The sequence below is a fragment of the Mustelus asterias genome, unplaced genomic scaffold (assembly GCF_964213995.1).
Source record: "Mustelus asterias unplaced genomic scaffold, sMusAst1.hap1.1 HAP1_SCAFFOLD_301, whole genome shotgun sequence".
NCBI classification, from domain to species: domain Eukaryota; kingdom Metazoa; phylum Chordata; class Chondrichthyes; order Carcharhiniformes; family Triakidae; genus Mustelus; species Mustelus asterias.
The window spans coordinates 1-20,359 of NW_027590266.1; the positions used below are offsets into that span (position 1 = coordinate 1).

Sequence of the window (20,359 nt, forward strand, 5' to 3'; positions counted from 1 at the left end):
CCTCCAGGTTTTCTCGACACCTTCTCCGTTCAGTTGAGTTATAATTGATTTTCATTCCTTCCAGAAAATGGTCAATGGCATTCGATTCTGATCTCATGTATTTTAGTTCAAATAACCCAGCCTGTAAACATATTGCCTGTTTATTCTCTGGACGTATGACCTCCAATGACAGGAGATGGTTGTAGATCTCCTTTGCTTCGCGATATTCTTCATTTAATGAACAGATTCCTGCAAAATCCAGATGTGGTTTAATAGATGTTAATGGTCGGTTTTCAAAAGCCTTTTGAAAATGAAACTTGCACAGTTTGATCAGTTCAGCTCTTTGCTGAAGAGCAGCATTGCGAGGACCTCTGCTGCCTGGAGAATTCATCAGTTCGTACAATTTGGTTCTGTAACACGCACCTATTTGATGGTGTAAGAAGGTAGAATTTGGGGTAATTTCTAATCCTTTCTTCAACAGACTCACAGCTTTTTCCACATCTCCTTTCGTTCTGTAAAACTTTGCAGCATAACGAAGCACGTATGGATGATCAGGAGATTTCTGCAACGCTTCCTCAATGAATTTCAATGCTTCCTCCTTCTGATTGAACTGTTGTAGTTTTAGAGCCAGCAGCACCATGGCTTCAGTGTGATCTGGATCAAGCTCCAGCACACGTCTCAACTGCTTCATTGCTTCACTGGGCCTACGACTCTCTGGGGTACCAGAAAACCATTCCAGACGAAACAGAACAGTTGCGTATCCAACAATGTATTCTGTGTTATCCGGAGCTTCCTCCAGAGCCTTTTTAAAACATTCCATTGCCTCTTCATAATATTGAGCAGCAGAGCTCAGCAGTGCCCAACCCTTCTCCCCGTACACTTCAGGTATCATTGCTGTATACCGAGAGGCATCAGGAAATTGTTGACAGATCCTCTCCAGTTTGTCGAGGTAGGACTGAGCCTCTGTCAGTTGTCCCATGTGATAATTGACCCAGGCACGGTTTCCATAGGTGACGATGATTCTTTTTTCAAATTCATCTTCATGATTCTCCCTCAGAATCTTTTCAGCTTCCTGTAAGTTTTGAATCGCCTCCTCACGGTTTCCTTGCAGACAGTTTACAAAAGCGAGTTGGTTGTAAGACGTGGCTTGATATTTCACATCAAGCTGTATTGAGTCTTCTAATCTTTGCTTCATATCATCCAAGTCAATGTTTTCTTTCTGTGGCACCCACGTGAAGTGACATTGAAGCTGATCGAGCTTCATTCTCAACGAATCCTCCTGTCTGTAAGGGGAAAAAAAACAACTTTTGCTTACTCTTGATTCATTGATGGTGGCTGTTGTATTAGTTCCTGGCCTGATAGTCACTGCTCAGTAACACCACAATCCCTTGAACAACAATGTCTGTTGCATTTGCCCAGTGCATTTCGCTGCTATTCTTGCATTCTAATCTGCAATAGGAGCATTCTCATTACATTGTGAATGTTAATTCTAAAACACAAATTCTTTCATTCCCAGTCAGATAGGGAGCTGCTTGTTGATGGCGAAAGACCAGAAAGTCTGTTTCGCAGTCAAGGGTGAGGTGGTGATTGGGTTTGTGTGTTGGGTGGTGGAGGACGGTTGCTCCCAGACAGGGGAGAGATTCAGGCCAAGACGCTTTATTATCAACATTATTTCTCCAGCCATTGTTACCTTGGGCGGATAACCTTAAATGTTCACAGGAAGCTTGGGCCACATCATACACAAATCAGATATTTTCTTGCCAGCCTTTATTCACTGTGTACTGTAACCCGAAGCTCTGTTGCCTTTGCCTTCTGAATAATACTCGATTTGGAAAACGGCGAGGTCTGTTTAATTGAGATGTAACTTGGTGACATTTCATGACATTAATTTAATTTATATGACAAATGGGGATTAAAAATAATCTCAGCATAATTGATCTAGAGCCATAGACCCTACAGAGCAGAGGGAGGCCATTCAGCCCATTGAGTCTGCACCAACCACAATCCCACCCTGGCCCTTTCCCCATGCATTTCCCCTAGCTAGTCCCACTGACACTAAGGGTCAATTTAACGTGGCCAATCCACCTACCCTGCACATCTTTGGACTGTGGGAGGAAGCTGGAGTGCCCGGAGGAAACCCAAGCAGACATGGGGAGAACGTGCAAACTCAGTGACCCAAGCTGGGAATCGAACCTGGGCCTCTGGCACTGTGAGTCAGCAGAGCTAACCACTGTGCCACCATGTCATGATCTGGGAAGGAATATCAGCAGAACTTCATTGATTTTTACTCCAAATTAGAATTTGTGAATATTTCACTGGTAGATTTACTGAGGTTGAATGACCTCCTTTACTAACTTTACTGGAATGACACTACTTCTGGTATAAAGGGTAAGAAACCCAGTATTTCCTTATGATTAATATTAATCATTAGTTCAATCAATATTAATGCATCTTTAAAAAAATCATTTTTGTTGAAACAAAATATTACATGTGGAAAGTTGAAAAGTTGCAAATTTCTAACTTGTTATTTAGATTGCAATTTGCACAGTTGAACTCCAACAAAATCTTTTGATAGGTGTTGCTCATTATTTATTCAACAAATCTGCTTCAGAACACATGGGTTTCAGTCGGAATTTCTATAGATGCACTCTGAAGAGTTGAATTTTGATCAAGGTCGCTCTCCCCAGTGAGAATTCTCAATTTGAGTTGTGACACCTCCTCAGGAGTTCCTCATGGTGGCGTCCTAGGCCCAAAAACACATTCAGCTGTTTCATCAATCACCTCCCTTCCATCAAAAAAGTCACAAGTGGATTTTTGCTGATTATTGCACAGTGCTTGGTTATGTTTCCAACTCCTCAGTTTGTGAAACAATCCGTGCCCACATGCAGCATGAACCGGCCAACATTTGGGTTTGGGCTGACAGGTGGCAAATAATATTCATGCCACACGGGTGCCAGGCAATGACCATCTCCAACAAAACAGACTCTAATCATCAGATTGCATTGACCAGAAAGCTAACTGCACCAGCCAAATAAATACTGGGGCAATTTGATGCACCCGTCCCCCACCAGACATGCTTTTGCGGGAATGGCACATACAATATGACAGGTGGCTGGCTAGCCCAGCACCACTTTGCCCACCCCAAACTGTTCTCCACAATACAATGGGTGGGTAAGGCCCCCACGAGGCCTCCACTGCCAGACTGCACTGAGCATTAGAATGCAGATGAGAGTGGGAAGCCTGCTTTATCAGCAGCTATGGGTAAAAAAACAGGAAGAGGGTTGAGTACCACCTCCTCAGGGGTGGGGTGCTGGAGGGCGCCCTATGTGCCTCAGGGGCATGCCCACAAGAAGCTAACAATTCTCTGAGTCTTCCCACTAACCCCCAAAAGCTGATTGTCTCCCACCCTCCCCAGCAAACCTGTTCACTCCCTAATGAAATATCCTGGACTCACTCCACTCCGGAATCCAGATTAGCTGGCAACTCTCCAAAGGTCGGAAGTCCTGTTTTCACATTGTTTAGGAAACACCCAGTGTAATAGTACTGCCTTTTAAAAATTTCTCCAAACAACGTTTCTACAAAGGGGAGAAGGGGTGCCTGGGGTAGGGGGGAGTGGGGGGGTGGGGGGTGGGGGGGGAAGGGGAGGGAGGTTGGGGGGGGGGGGTGTGGAGGAGACCAATACAGTGCCCCTAAAGTCCAGGTCATTTTGATTACAAAAGCAGGTGAGAGGAAGGGAATTCTGTGGCGAGTAACTCACCTGTTGATTCCCTAAAGCCTGCCCATTTACAAGACGCTGGTCAGGATTATGATGGGATACCCGAACCTGCATCCCACATCCCCAACCCCATTCACCATTAGAAACATTCAGTCCCCCAAAGCCCCAGCACACACAGTGGCAGCAGTGTGTCACATCGACAAGATGCACTGCACTCACCAAGGCTCCTTCCAGCTCTGTGACCTCTGCCACCTAGATGGAGTAAGGCAACAGTGCATGGGAACAACCAACACCCGCAAGATGCCCTCCGAGTCACAAACCAACCTGACTTGGAACTGTTGTTGTTCCATTGTCGCTGGATCTAAATCCCAAAGTTGTTACCTTACCTTAACCTACAGCACCGTGGAAGGGAGGGGGGATGGGGGAGCGGGGGGGGGGGGCGTTCAGAGGTCATTACTGATGGCAACATTTAAAAGGCACAAATGTGTTGTACAGCATTTCCCCGCTGTCTGTGTGGAGTTTGCACGTTCTCCCAGTGTCCGCGTGGGTTTCCTTCAGGTGCTCCGGTTTCCTCCCACAGTCCAAAGATGTACGGGTTAGGTTGATTGGCCATGCTAAATTGCCCCTCGTGTCAGGGGGATTAGCAGGGTAAAGATGTGGGGTTGCAGGAATAGGGCTGCTGGGATTGTGGTCGGTGCAGACTCAATGGGCCAAATGGCCTCCTTCTGCACTGGAGGGAGCCGAAGATTTTATGATCTCTGAGTTAATGGAATAAAGTGGAAAGTAATCGAGAATGAGAGAAAGAGGAAATGGTGGCTGAATGTGGCAGGATCAAGTAAAAGCACCACAAGCTGGGGAGATGGTGGGAACTCAGTGGGTGGTGGGGTGTCAGTTTATACTGGTTGATTGGAGTGGGGGAAAGTAGTTGGGGGAGAGAATAGGGGAGGGAGAGGCAATTGTGCCTTTCCCCACAAACTGCATTTTAAAATAATTCACTGATTGTGAAACACTTTGGGACATTCCTGTGAAGTGTGGGGAGATGTTGCATCAATACAACTTCTTCTTTCTTGCTTTCTTCCTGTTCAATTCCCGCAGCCTCACTCCATTCCCCGGACATCCCAACTCATTCCCTACTCCAGCTGCCTCTTCTTCATGTTGCCGCTCTTCTCCCCTCTCCCCCCTCAATCCTCGCTGTCATTCTTACCCCCTCACCCCGTTCATGGTGACTTTCTGCTTTCAGTTCAAACTACTGCACCTGTCTTTACCCCCAGTTACTGTGAGCTTTCATCTCCCTCACACTCAGAGAGAAATCTTACCAAAAAATGGCAGAGTGTTGTTTTTGGTGAGAAAACCAGCCTGTTTCTCTCCAGAGAAACTGCCCCGTTTTCTGTCCAGAACTTACAAGACAGTGCCAAAAAAAATTAAGAGGGAGAGTTTCACACCTTCAGACAGAGGGCAGGGTCTCAACATGTCAGCAAAACCTGCTGCTTCAGACCCTGAGTAATCCTCCCTCCCACCAAGGAAGTCTCAGGGGCCCCCCTTGCCTATCCCCGATCAGAGTCAGCATTTCTCTAACCCTGCCCCCAAACATTGGCCCCTTCTTACCCCCTCTGATCATCAGCACCGTCACCTGTCAACTTGTGCCAAGGGGCAGTGCTGTGGGCAGTGTTGAGGACATTACCAGACCATATCACTCTCCCCTGGGGGCTATATTCACCTTTATGACTGGGAGAGACCCCCATGACATCAAGTGGGTGCCCGCTCAATATCTAGTGAGGGGGAAGTCCCGGAGAGAGTGCTCACTAATGACATGCTAATGTATTAAAATGAGCTTTCCGCAGTCTTGCGACGCGTTTTACGCCACTCCATCGGCGAGGGGCCGGAAGATCGAAACCCGGAAACTCACTGGTGCAAATCGCGCTCTCTGGACTCTGAGCATGTGCAGTCATTCCTGCAGACGGAGAGCGCGAGTTCAAAATCACCCCCTCAGTCTCCATTTCAGCAAGTACATTTCCTTCTCTTCCCCACTTTTAGCTGCAACTCTGCTGTCACATTCCAAACTACCTCCCCTCCTTTCCATTCCAGTTCAGGCTGTACTCTCACTTTGATTTAGGATTCGGATTGCTTTAATTTGTGTTGTACACCTGTAAGTGCTGAGAATCACAACTTTACTTCAGTAAAACTCTCCTAAATTACTCGGAAACAGAACCTTCCCTCTTGAAAGTCTACATATAACTTGAGGACACTGATTGGATGTGATTACAAAAATTAAAATTTGGATGTTTAACGAAGTCTGATTAGAAATATATTCAACTTTAGTTATTAACCAATATACATTTTAAAAAGATCTACCTATTGCACTACGTTTTCCGACAATCACCAATCTCGATTAGCGACACACCCTGTGGATTAATAATTCCAGTTCTTTGCATTTTAAACAGCTTTGTAAACTATGTGAGCATCTTCTTCAAAACAAGCTCAGTGTTCAGTAGTCTATACATCGGCTTCAATACTAAAGCAATTCCGATTATCCTTACCTCGCCATTATGGAATATGGGTTGAATTCCTGTTTCAGCTACAACTCGACTCGTGATGGTGAGTTGCTCAACACGAATGTTGTGAGTGTTGGGTATGTTATGCTCTTTAACTCATTTCCTGATTGTGACATAAACTGCGTGTGATCATTTCGTGACTGGGAATTGAAACTAAACCGATGAAATTAAAGTCAAGAACAAATTGTTGACCAGAAAAGAAATGAAAATATAAACCAATGTTTGTATTCATGTGATGCGCGTTATCATACACGAGGCTTTTATTTGCTGTAACGAAGCAGCCAATAATTATATACACGATCCCAGACTGAGGGGTCCCAGCCAGAGCAGGGACCTCTATACCTCTCCCAGGAGGCGGAGCCCGACTGGGATATACCACAATATTACAATACAAAGGTGTAACAACCCCACCCTAACCCCAACAGCAACAAGTAGAACAACCCATCCCTAACCCAACAGCAACATATGTACATACTTGTAGTACTGGCCAGACCCTGGCTCAGTACTATCCAGTGGGAACCAACGATGGTTCACCACATTCACCCCTCCTTTGAAAACAAAGGCCGGCGGGGTACAAAAACAGAATAATTTGTCATCAGTCTATAAGTTCAGACGGTCAGGGGGACCGCACCGTCGTTGTGACCTCCTCAATACCGGCGGTGACACCGGAGTAGGCACTTGCGGTGGCGTTCTCCCCAAGGCGGCGTCCAGGTGTTCTTCCATGGACTCACAGGCCGGTTGACCCTGAGGTGACGGTAATCCATGGAGTCCCGACACGCTCTGAAGTGGCGACCATCCTCTGGACTCAGGCAAGCTGTACACGGGAGTAAAAGGGTTAAGCAATGGTCCCAATGCTGCCCGCGCCGTGTCCGGGGGGGAAACAAGAGTTATGGGGTTTGTAACAGGGGGTATGGGAGCGACAGGGGTTGCTTCGTCCCCTGCTGGCGCCAGGTCTCGGATCGAGACCGTGTCCTCTCGCCCGTCAGGGTATGCCACATAGGCATACTGAGGGTTGGCGTGGAGGAGATGGACCTGTTCGACCAACGGGTCGGACTTGTGGGCCCTTACATGTCGCCGCAGGAGGACAGGTCCTGAGTACGTCAACCAAGACGGTAATGAGGTCCCCGAGGAAGACTTCCGAGGGAATGAAAACAGATGGGGAGTAGCGTTGGTTGCCGTACACAGGAGTGAGCGAATAGAATGGAGCGCATCAGGGAGCACCTCTTGCCAACGGGAGACTGGAAGGCTTTTTGACTTCAACGCCAGTAAGACAGCCTTCCAGACTGTAGCATTCTCACGTTCCACCTGTCCGTTACCCCTAGGGTTGTAGCTCGTGGTCCTACTAGAGGCAATCCCATATGCCCCAAGTCATCGCTCATGAACGACGAGCCCCTGTCGCTGTGAATGTAGCCGGGGTACCCGAACAGGGTAAAAAGATCACGGAATGCCTTGATAACCGTGGCAGCGGATGTATCAGAGCAGGGAACAACAAAAGGGAATCTAGAGTACTCGTCAATGATGTTGAGGAAGTACACATTCCGATCTGTTGAGGGAAGGGGGCCCTTAAAATCGACACTCAGTCTCTCGAAGGGACGAGTGGCCTTGACTAAATGTGCCCGGTCATGTCGGTAAAAGTGCGGTTTGCATTCCGCGCATACCCGACAGCTTCTTGTTATGGACCTGACGTCCTCCACCGAGTAGGGCAGATTGCGGGCTTTTATAAAGTGGTAGAGCCGAGTGACCCCAGGATGGCATAGGTCATTATGGAGAGCCTACAAACGGTCCTCCTGTATACTGGCGCATGTTCCACGCGAGAGGGCATCCGAGGGCTCATTGAGTTTCCCTGGATGATACATGATGTCATAGTTATAGGTGGAGAGTTCAATTCTCCACCGCAAGATCTTGTCGTTCTTGATCTTGCCCCTCTGCGTGTTATTAAACATGAACGCCACGGACCGCTGGTCCGTGATCAGGGTGAACCGTTTTCCCGCCAAGGAATGGCGCCAGTGCCTGACGGCCTCCACAATGGCCTGGGCCTCCTTTTCCACCGCTGAATGTCGAATTTCGGGGCCTTGAAGGGTGCGGGAAAAAAATGCAACGGGCCTGCCTGCCTGGTTAAGTGTGGCGGCCAGGGCGAAATCAGATGCATCACTCTCCACCTGAAAGGGGATGGACTCATCAACAGCGTGCATCGTAGCTTTCGCGATGTAGGCTTTCAATTTATCCAAGGCCAATCGGGCCTCTGGCGTTAAGGGAAAAGTCATGGACTTAATGAGCTGACGGGCTTTGGCCGCGTAATTGGGAACCCACTGCGCATAATAAGAGAAGAAGCCTAAGCATCTTCTCAGTGCTTTTGCACTAGCGGGCAGGGGAAGTTCAGAAAGGGGGCGCATACGGTCTGGATCAGGGCCAATGACCCCGTTTTCCACCACGTATCCTAGGATGGCTAAACAGTGCGTACGAAACACACACTTCTCCCTGTTGTAGGTCAGGTTCAGGCGAGGTGCAGTGCGTCGGAAATTCAGGAGATTCGTGTCGTGGTCCTGCTGGTCATGGCCGCAGATGACGACATTATCCAGGTACGGGAAGGTAGCCCGCAGCCTGTTCTGGTCCACCATTCGGTCCATAGCACGCTGGAAGACCGAGACCCCATTGGTGACACCAAAGGGAACCCTGAGAAAGTGATACAAGCGGCCATCCGCCTCAAAAGCCGTGTATTGTCGGTCCTCTGGGCGAATGGGGAGTTGGTGGTAGGCAGACTTGAGGTCTATGGTGGAGAACACCCGGTACTGCGCAATCTGATTGACCATGTCAGATATGCGCGGGAGGGGATACGCACCCAGCTGCGTGTATCGATTAATGGTCTGACTATAGTCAATGACCATCCGGGGTTTGTTCCCACTCTTGACCACCACGACCTGCGCTCTCCACGGACTAGCGCTGGGTTGTATGATCCTTTCTTTGAGGAGCCGCTGAACCTGAGATCGAATGAAGATCCGATCCTCAGCGCTGTAACACCTACTCTTAGTCGCAATGGGCTTGCAGCCTGGCACAAGATTCTGGAACAGGGAGGGTGTGGTGATCTTCAGCGTCGAGAGGCTACAGGCAATTTGGAGGCTGCAGTTCTCCCACTGAAAGTGAAGGGAGTAGCCCACCGTACTGTAGGGTTACACTCCTCAAGTGGACCATGAAGTTAAGTCCGAGAAGTATTGGCGCGCAAAGGTGCGGCAACACTAGGAGCTTGAAACGCTCGTAAACTGTGCCTTGCACCGTTAAAGTTACCACGCAACTCCCTAGCACGGTGACAGACCGGGACCTCAATGCCATAGAAATTGTCTGTTTGACAGGTTGAATCCGGAGTCCACACCGCTTCACAGCGTCTGGGTGGATAAAGCTCTCAGTGCTCCCGCTGTCAAACAGACAATAAATCAAGTGGTCATTTACCTGGATGTTCATCATAGATTTGTCAAGTCTATGAGGCTTGGCCTGGTCCAGGATGATCGCCGCCGCCGTTGGTTCATGAGCGCCACTGCAGGCAGCTGAAATTGACGAGGATGACCCCTGCTGGTCGTTCGCGGTTGGTGCCGACCAACATGGCCGCTCCCATAGGTCGCACGTGGGTGATGGCGCCAAACTCAGCGACCCCTGGTGGTCACACATCTCCGACTCCGTCGACCGTAATGGCGTCGTCCTGGCCTCGCACGTGGACGAAACCCTCGACGATTTCGACGACGAAGAACCGGGCTCTGAGGAATCGCAGGCCGCACTGCTGTTCCTAGATTTAGATCGACACACTTTCGAATAGTGCCCCTTCTTACCGCAGGCGGAGCACAACACAGCTTTAGCGGGACACCGTTGCTGAGTATGCTTCGCTCCCCCACAGAAGTAACACCGCGGGTCGCCCGGAGCTGCTGCCGTCGTCTGGCCCGAGTGTGAGCACGCCATTACGCAGCATTTCGAACCCGAGGGACGAGGAGGGATTGGCGACTGCTCCTGCCAAGTTGTCTCCACGTGGTCTTCAGGATACAATACTAGGCTTTTGGAGGCCGTCTCCAGCATCTCTGCTAGCTCTATTGCCTGGGTAAGGTCAAGGTTACCTTTCTCCAGTAGTTTGAGTCGAATGTACGACGATCCGACTCCCGCCACAAACTCATCTCGGGCGAGGTCGTTCATACTCTGCTCTGCCGACACAGCTTTGCAGTTACAGCCCCTGGCTAGCTGTAGGAGCTCGTTCGCGTATTCCTCCATCGTTTCGCCAGACTGCCGTCGTCGAGTGGCTAAGAGGTAACGAGCGTGTATTTCATTGGGCGGTTTGATATAACGCTTCTTCAGAAGCTCGAGGGCCTTTGTGTAATCGGTGGCCGCACGGATCACGAGGTAGACAGTGTCGCTTACCCTCGCATGGAGGACCCGGAGTCTGTCATCATCTGTGGTGACCGCTGCGGAGGCTGCCAGGTAGTCTTCGAAACACTTCAGCCAGTGGTCGAAGGTGTTAGAGGCGCCCACCGCACGTGGATCTAGTGTAAGGCTTTCCGGCTTCAGTATCTGCTCCATACTCTCTTTTTTCTTCTTCGACGAGAGTTTATTTACAGCAAATAAAATTGAGGCGCGTTATCATACATGAGGCTTGATGCTCAGGAAATAAAGGCTTTTATTTGTTGTAACAAAGCAACTACCAATTATATACACGATCCCAGACTGAGGGGTCCCAGCCAGAGCAGGGACTTTTATACCTCTCCCAGGAGGCGGAGCCCGACTGGGATGTACCACAATACTACAATACAAAGGTGTAACAACCCCACCCTAACCCCAACAGCAACAAGTAGAACAACCCACCCCTAACCCAACAGCAACATATGTACATACTTGTAGTACTGGCCAGACCCTGGCTCAGTACTATCCAGTGGGAAGCAACAATGGTTCACCACATCATGCAAGTCTGATGCTGAACTTGTTTGAGACTGATCTCCATGGAGACAATTACAAACATCAGCCAGATAATAGTGATAGATAAATGATTACAGCTCAAACTTTATTTTGTTTACAACCCTGCCTCCTCCATCATCACCTGCCTCGTCCTGTTTTTTTGCATGACCGAAGCGATTTTTATATACTGATGTACAGCTGATATAATTGAACCGATTTTAACTCCTGGAATGTCCGTGTCTACAATGGAAGCCATGCTTGACCTGCATGAGACAGTTGTTACGCTCCATAAAGCACTGTCAGAGTTGACCATTGCCATTGTAACTCAGCAGGTCCATCAGGCAAATGCTCAGGCTGGTGTGGACCGGCACCTTGATGCGTTTCCCTGTCGGGTTCCCTGTATCTTCAATAAGAAGCATATTGTTGGACTCGAATCTGGCTGTCCTGCATGGGCCTGGCATCTGATGACCTGCAATCAATGATTTATGCTTCTGCCTTTTGATTGGCAGTAGGATTTTGTCTCCCACTTTGCCAATACCATTTTTGGTATCCACATGGGTGCCCTTGGGCGATCTGTGATACAAAAGGAACTGTTGTCAGTTATCCATATTCTGATCATTTTCTGTGTGGCTTGAATGGGTGCAGAATTCCTGCACATTCGGTTCATTGCTTCTGCTGTATGAGTCAATGGTTCGATACTTTTCCTGAACAGTGCCAAAGGAGCCAAAAAGAAATGAACAACTGTGCCGGAGCGACTTACCAAGGACCCTGATGGCCATTGCCTTTTGAACACACGTGTTGTATTTGCTTCAATGGAGAGCATTTTGATGTGGATCAGAACAACAGCGTCGCAATGCCCAGTGACATCATGGCCGGAATATTATCACCGTTGATGCTGGTGGGATTTTCCCATTCCACTGCAGCGAACGGAGATTTGGTTGGGCGCCAAATTCTGCGACCTCGCGGCTGCAAGAGTATGGTGTGGGTGGCCTGTAAGATTGGGCCCGATGTCTCTCAGAGTTGACATGGTCTGCCCCATTCTCTCCTCAATCATGCTCGATGTATTTGGAAAGTTTATATATCGCATTGCACATTCTCTGCTGCGACTCAGCGATTAGCTTTCTCATCAATAGCTCCGGAGTTATTTGCCAATGACTTCCAGATATGCCATTAATCTCACGGACTTCAAACCCCCACTCATTGCCAAACCTGTAAAGTAAAGAGTTACCAGAAACACCTGATTCTGATGTCATTGCTGTCTGTGCAGAGTCTGCACATTCTCCTCATATCTGCGTGGGTTTCCTCTGGGTCCGCCGGTTTCCTCCCACAGTCCGAAATGCTGATTAGGTGTATAAATTCTCCCTCAACCTGAACAGGCACCGGAATGTGGCGTCTCGGGGATTTTCACAGTAACTTCATTGCAGTGTTAATGTAAACCGAATTGTGATGCTAATAAATGAACTTGAATCTTTAACAGTGTCACATGATTGGGTAACTGTGATCCAGGGGGAAACAGAAGAAGAACCTCGTGTGGAGTTATTAAGCTGTGCAGAGACGTGTAAATAAATAAAAATGTTTTTACCAACTGGTGTTAAGTAGCTTTCTCAGGGGAACAGGCAAATCCTAAAAACTCCCATCTGGATACTGAACACAATACAAGACATGGTGGCAGTGGGCAATGAGTAAAATACTAAGAAAAACTCCAAGTAAAGTCTGCAGACCTGACTGACCTATAGATCCTTGGAGAACAGATGAGAAGAAAATTGATTGAAGACTCATCTAAGAATTCAGAGCATTGTGGTGTGGCAGATGCGGCTGAGATATAGCCTGGATAGAAGCAAGCATAGATAACAATCTATAAACCAAACTATTCAAGCAGCAACAGATCCAGAGTTTAGGATGAGCATAGAGTCTACATTACCACTCCCAGAATTGTTCTGAAGTGCTGAAGGCTCTCAACAGCCTTGAAAGTGGTACAGCCACTGAAAGATGGACAGACACAGAACAGCTTCAGGTTTGCACAAGAAGGAACAAAAGCATCAGGTCAGTACTTTACACTACACAATAGGAACTATTGCAGATAGTACAATGGTAAGAAAGAGAGTCGATGGGACTTCAGGCTCTTATGATGAAGTCCCCTGGTCATATGTTTCATACTTAAGTATTGAAAAATATTAAACTTTGAACATGCAAAATCTAAAAAGAGGAAAGAAAAATAGAGTGAATGCATGGATTCATTCATAAATTGCCTGTACAGGCTAGCAGAACATTGTGACTATAAGATTTTCAGAGATGAATTAATAAGGAATTGCACAGTCGTTGGAGTCTTTGACTCACTTTGTTCCCGAAACATTGCTGCCATCTTCTTTGTGTCCTCCTTTGTGAAGACAGATCCAATACGTATATAGTTGGTCAGCCATTTCTTTTTTCCCCATTATAATTCCCCTTGTTTTTGACTGTAAAGGACCTTCACCAATCTTTTTCTCTTCACACACCTGTAGAATCTTTTCCAGTCATATGTTCCCCATAAGCTTTCTCATGTACTCCATTTTCCCCTTCTTAACCAAGACCATAAGAAAGAGGCTCAGGAGTAGCCCATTAAGCCTTCAAGTCTGCTCTGCCAGTTAATAAGATCATGTCTGATCTAACACTTGCTAAGTTCTCTTTCCTGTCTTATCTCCGTAACCTTTAATTCCCCTACTGATTAAAAACCTATCGATCTCAGCCATGAAAATATTCAAGGATTCGGCCTCCATAGTTTTCTGGGTAAAGAATTCCAAAGATACATCAGTCAGAGAGATGAAATTCTCCCTGAAATCTGTCTGAAATGAATACAACTTATTCCGCAACTATGCTCTCTGATCCTACAATATTTTATGAGTGGAAAGATCCTCCCAACATTCATACTGTCTAAAGCCCCGAAGAAACTTAAATGTTTCAAACACATCACTTCTCATTCTTCTGAACTCCAAGGAGTATGGACCCAACCTGTTTTATCTTTCCTCAGATGGCGGACTCGTTGTAGTGTCATATAAGCCTACTTGTCACACTAATAAATAAACAAGGAGAACATGCAAACTCCACACAGAGAGTCACCCAAGACTGGAATCAAATACGGATTCCTGGCAATGAGACACAGCAGGGCTAGCCACTGTGCCACCCTATCGTCTTAGTTTTCAATTCTTATAACATCTTCCCTTGACCGAGAGGTGCCAACCTCAAAATGGAGTATGTAACTTGTGACCAGGTTGCTGTGTGTTGATCAGGATGAAGTACCTGAAATGTTGCTCATGAAAACGTTCAAACCTGGCTGTAAACATTCCCGACCAACAGGAATTAACTTGCAGATTTTACCCTCATCATATTCTGAACCACAAACCCATTCTCATCCAATGAGATTAGCAACACAGAAAATCTTGGCCACAGTATAATTTTATTGGTTGTTTTAACATTCAGTCTCTGAATATACAATTACTATTAAAATCACTGTTTATAAAATCAGTATCTGCAGCCATTGTGTTTTATTCATTTCAATCCAATTTAACCCATTTTTATATCCTTTAGCCTTCCCCCATTTACTGCTTTCCCCTTCAGTGAGATGGTGACAGTCGGTAGAAAATGGTCTTTCCCGGCTATTGTCCGAGCTGCTCTGTGTTGGCCAGTGAGGGTCTGGGATGGTTTGATGAAGAGTTGGTGAAGCTGACAAGTTACAGGACAGGGAGACTCCCAGTGACAGAGACTGAGATCTGAGTGAACGCTCTGGATGGGAGTCTGATCGTCTGTCAGCAAATCCTCAGAGCAACAGAATCAAGAGTTGCTTTATCTGAAGGGGCTGCACTGACTGTTGGCCCTTTCTCCAGTGTTACATGTGGAAAGCCTTTCACCCAATGGGCAACTTTCCTGAGAAGAGGCAGCAAGTGAGAGATAGGGTGGCAGAGTGGTTTTATTATACCCACTACAGGCTGGATTGGATATTGTTATTACACTGTCATTACCATCAGCAGAGTATAAATCACACAGAGTTCACTGAAGCTTAAAATACCAGCTCGAATATTTTCCTATTAAAATCACAAAACAAATGGAGATCCAAACAAAACATACTTTAATCTATATTTGGCCATCAGTTTATATCTATCTCCCAGTTATCTAGGTTACATTAGAATTTGATGGAGGTGATTTTAAATCTCCCCACTTGGTGGAAACTGTGTTAAACTGCTCACCCAAAGTGGGCGGGGTCCTCATTAACATACACGGACTGGGCTCCAGTATCAGAGACATCAATACATTTTCCAAAAATGTGTTTAGTTTTCATTGGGAGAGTGATTGTCATCCTCGATGGAAAGGCGTAATTCACAAAGAGCACTTAGATATGTTTCATTGTCAGGATCAAACTCCAAAGCCTTTTCAAAGCATTTAATAGCTTCACATCTCTCCCCATCCAGCTGGTGCAGGAACCCATGAACACCAAGGGCCTTGCTGTCTCTAGGATTCTTGCGAAGGCATCTTGTTGCTGTCATCTCCAGGTTTTCTCGACACTTTTTCTGTTCTATTGAGTCATAATTGACTTTCATTCCTTCCAGAAAATGGTCAATAGCATTTGAGTCTGATTTCTTATGATTGAGTTCAAATAACCCAGCCTGTAAACATATTGCCTGTTTATTCTCTGGACGTATACCCTCCAGTGTCAGTAGATGCTTATAGATCTCCTTTGCTTTGCGATATTCTTCATTTAATGAACAGATCCCTGCAAAATCCAGGTGTGCCTTAATGGATGTTAATGGTCGGTTTTCAAAAGCCTTTTGAAAATGAAACTTGCACAGTTTGATCAGTTCAGCTCTGTTTTGAGGAGCAGCATTGCGAGGACCTTTGCTGCCTGGATATTTCATCAGTTCATACAATTTGGTTCTGTAGCACTGACCTATTTGATGGTGTAAGAAGGTAGAGCTTGGGGTAATTTCTAATCCTTTCTTCAACAGATTCAGAGCTTTTTCCACATCTCCTTCCTTTCTGTAAAACATTGCAGCATAACGAAGCACATATGGAAGATCAGGGGATTTCTGCAACGCTCTATTAATGAATTTCAATGCTTCTTCCTTCTGATTGAACTCTTGTAGTTTTAGAGCCAGCAGCACCATGGCTACAGTGTGATCTGGATCAAGCTCCAGCACACGTCTCAACTGCTTCATTGCTTCACTGGGCCCACGACTCTCTGGGGTACCAGAAAACCATTCCAGACGAAACAGAACAGTCGCATATCCAACATTCCATTCCGTGTTATCCGGATCTTCCTCCAGAGCCTTTTTAAAACATTCCATTGCATCTTCATAATATTGAGCAGCAGAGCTCAGCAGTGCCCAACCCTTCTCCCCGTACACTTCAGGTATCATTGCTGTATACCGAGAGGCATCAGGAAATTGTTGACAGATCCTCTCCAGTTTGTCGAGGTAGGACTGAGCCTCTGTCAGTTGTCCCATGTGATAATTGACCCAGGCACGGTTTCCATAGGTGACGATGATTCTTTTTTCAAATTCATCTTTTTGATTCTCCCTCAGAATCTTTTCAGCTCCCTGTAAGTTTTGAATCGCCTCCTCACAGTTTCCTTGCAGGCAGTTTACAAAAGCGAGTTGGTTGTAAGACCTGGCTCGATATTTCACATCGAGCTGTATTGAATCTTCTAATCTTTGCTGCAAATTATCCAAGTCAATGTTTTCTTTCTGTGGCGCCCACGTGAAGTGACATTGAAGCTGATCGAGCTTCACTCTCAACAAATCCTCCCGTGTGTTACTGTAACAGAAAAAAAAATCATCAAAACTCATCTCAGACTAACTGAAACACCTTCTCCCTCCATTTAATTTCTGAAGCATTCTCCTGATTCCGGACTCAATGAAAATTCTGGTCACGGAGACTTGCTCTGCACACCACCTGCATAAGGAAATATGAGGACTGTGCTGCTTCCTCATATTTGCTTCATGGTGGCTGTTGTATTAGATCCTGGCCTGTCGGTCACTGCTCAGTAACACCACAATCCCTTCCACTCACAATGTCATGAACAACAATGTCTGTTGCATTTGTCCAGTGCTATTCTTGCATTCTAATCTGCAATAGAATCATCCTCACTACATTGTGAATGTTAATTCTAAAACACAAATTCTTTCATTCCCAGTCAGATAGGGAGCTGCTTGTTGATGGCTAAAGACCAGAAAGTCTGTTTCGCAGTCAAGGGTGAGGTGGTGATTGGGTTTGTGTGTTGGGTGGTGGAGAACGGTTGCTCCCAGACAGGGGAGAGATTCAGGCCAAGACGCTTTATTATCAACATTATTTCTCCAGCCATTGTTATCCTTGGGCGGATAACCTTAAATGTTCACAGAAAGCTTGGGCCACATCATACACAAATCAGATATTTTCTTGCCAGCCTTTATACACTGTGTACTGTAACCTTACATTATCTCTGTCATCTGTACAGGTAATGTGTTTGCCTTCTGAATGATACTTAAAAATAAAACAGATTTGTAAAGCGACTAGGAGTATGTTTCCCTGAGATATAAACTTAAAAAAAACTGTTGATTACATTTTATGATATTAACTTAATACATACAAGATATGGAGTTTTAAAATAATCTCAGCGCAATTCATAATAAATTCATCTGGGAAGGAATATCAGCAGAGCCTCATTGATTTTTGCTCCACATTGGAATTTGTGAATATTTCACTGGTCGATTTGCTGAGGTTGAATGATCTCTTTTGCTAACTTTACTGGAATGACACTACTTGTGATATAAAGGGTAAGAAACCCAATATTTCCTTGTGATAAATATTAATAATTAGTTCAATCAATATTATTCTCTCCAGAGAAACCTCTGTCCAGAATTTACGAGATACTGCCAAAAAAAATCATTTAGCTAGTAAACAATGGCGTGAATTGCGCTCTCTGGACTCTGAGCATGTGCAGTCATTCCCGCAGACGGAGAGCGCGAGTTCAAAATCACCCCCTCAGTCTCCATTTCAGCAAGTACATTTCCTTCTCTTCCCCACTTTTAGCTGCAACTCTGCTGTTACATTCCAAACTACCTCCCCTCCTTTCCATTCCAGTTCAGGCTGTACTCTCACTTTGATTTAGGATTCGGATTGCTTTAATTTGTGTTGTACACCTCTAAGTGCTGAGAATCACAACTTTACTTCAGTAAAACTCTCCTAAATTACTCGGAAACAGAACCTTCTTTCTTGAAAGTCTACATATAACTTGAGGACACTGACTGGATGTGATTACAAAAATTAAAATTTGGATGTTGAACGAAGTCTGATTAGAAATATATTCAATTTGAGTTATTAACCAATATACATTTTAAAAAGATCTACCTATTGCATTATGTTTTCCTATAATCACCAATCTCGATTAGCGACACACCCTGTGGATAAATAATTCCAGTTCTTTGCATATTAACTGCTTTGTAAAGTGTACATGTTTCTTCCTCAAAACAAGCTCAGTGTTCAGTAGTCTACACATCGGCCTCAATACTAAAGCAATTCCGATGATCTTTACCTCATCATTATGGAATATGGGTTGAATTCCTGTTTCAGCTACAACTCTACTCGTGATGGTGAGTTGATCAACACGAATGTTGTGAGTGTTGGGTGTGTTATGCTCTTTAACTCATTAACTGATTGTGACATAAACTGCGTGTGATCATTTCCTGACTGGGAATCGAAACTAAACCGATGAAATGAAAGTCAAGAACAAATTGTTGACCAGAAAAGAAATGAAAATATAAACCATTGTTTGTATTCATGCAAGTCTGATGCTAAACTTGTTTGATACAGATCTCCATGGAGACAATTACAAACATCAGCCAGATAATAGTGATGATTACAGCTCAAAGTTTATTTCGCTTACAACCCTGCCTCCTCCATCGTCACCCTGCCTCATTCTGTTTTTTTGCATGACTGAAGCGATTTTTATCTACTGATGCAGAGCTGATATAATTGAACCGATTTTAACTCCTGGAATGTCCGTGTCTACAATGGAAGCCATGCTTGACCTGCATGAGACAGTTGTTACGCTCCATAAAGCACTGTCAGAGTTGACCATTGCCATTGTAACTCAGCAGGTCCATCAGGCAAATGCTCAGGCTGGTGGGGACAGGCACCTTGATGCGTTTCCCTGTCGGGTTCCCTGTATCTTCAATAAGAAGCATATTGTTGGACTCGAATCTGGCTGTCCTGCGTGGGCCTGGCATCTGATGACCAGCAATCAATGATTTATGCTTCTGCCTTTTGATTGGCAGTAGGATTTTGTCTCCCACTTTGCCAATACCATTTTTGGTAACCACATGGGTGCCCTTGGGCGATCTGTGATACAAAAGGAACTGTTGTCAGTTATCCATATTCTGACCATTTTCTGTGTGGCTTGAATGGGTGCTGAATTCCTGCACATTCGGTTCATTGCTTCTGCTGTATGAGTCAATGGTTCGATACTTTTCCTGAACAGTGCCAAAGGAGCCAAAAAGAAATGAACAACTGTGCCGGAGTGACTTACCAAGGACCCTGATGGCCATTGCCTTTTGAACACATGTGTTGTATTTGCTTCAATGGAGAGCATTTTGATGTGGATCAGAACAACAGCGTCGCAATGCCCAGTGACATCATGGCCGGAATATTATCACCGTTGATGCTGGTGGGATTTTCCCATTCCACTGCAGCGAACGGAGATTTGGTTGGGCGCCAAATTCCCCGACCTCGCGGCTGCAAGAGTATGGTGTGGGTGGCCTGTAAGATTGGGCCCGATGTCTCTCAGAGTTGACATGGTCTGCCCCATTCTCTCCTCAATCATGCTCGGTGTATTTGGAAAGTTTATATATCGCATTGCACATTCTCTGCTGCGACTCAGCGATTAGCTTTCTCATCAATAGCTCCGGAGTTATTTGCCAATGACTTCCAGATATGCCATTAATCTCACGGACTTCAAACCCCCACTCATTGCCAAACCTGTAAAGTAAAGAGTTACCAGAAACACCTGATTCTGATGTCATTGCTGTCTGTGCAGAGTCTGCACATTCTCCTCATATCTGCGTGGGTTTCCTCTGGGTCCGCCGGTTTCCTCCCACAGTCCAAAATGCTGATTAGGTGTATAAATTCTCCCTCAACCTGAACAGGCACTGGAGTGTGGCGACTCGCGGATTTTCACTGTAAC

General features: G+C 45.9%; 1 protein-coding gene and 1 pseudogene across 1 annotated transcript; both read right to left on the bottom strand.

The window, feature by feature from the left end:
• Nucleotides 1-4: 4 nt before the first annotated feature.
• On the bottom strand, nucleotides 5-6,316 carry LOC144486230 (antiviral innate immune response effector IFIT1 pseudogene; annotated as a pseudogene).
• An 8,382-nt stretch (nucleotides 6,317-14,698) lies between these two features.
• On the bottom strand, nucleotides 14,699-18,775 carry LOC144486220 (interferon-induced protein with tetratricopeptide repeats 5-like). Its single transcript, XM_078204294.1, has 2 exons — nucleotides 18,713-18,775; nucleotides 14,699-16,956 (listed from the first exon to the last, which is right to left on the bottom strand). Exons 1-2 carry the CDS (start codon nucleotides 18,718-18,720, stop codon nucleotides 15,474-15,476), a joined length of 1,491 nt encoding a protein of 496 aa, XP_078060420.1. The 5' UTR covers nucleotides 18,721-18,775; the 3' UTR covers nucleotides 14,699-15,473.
• Between the last annotated feature and the right edge of the window lie 1,584 nt (nucleotides 18,776-20,359).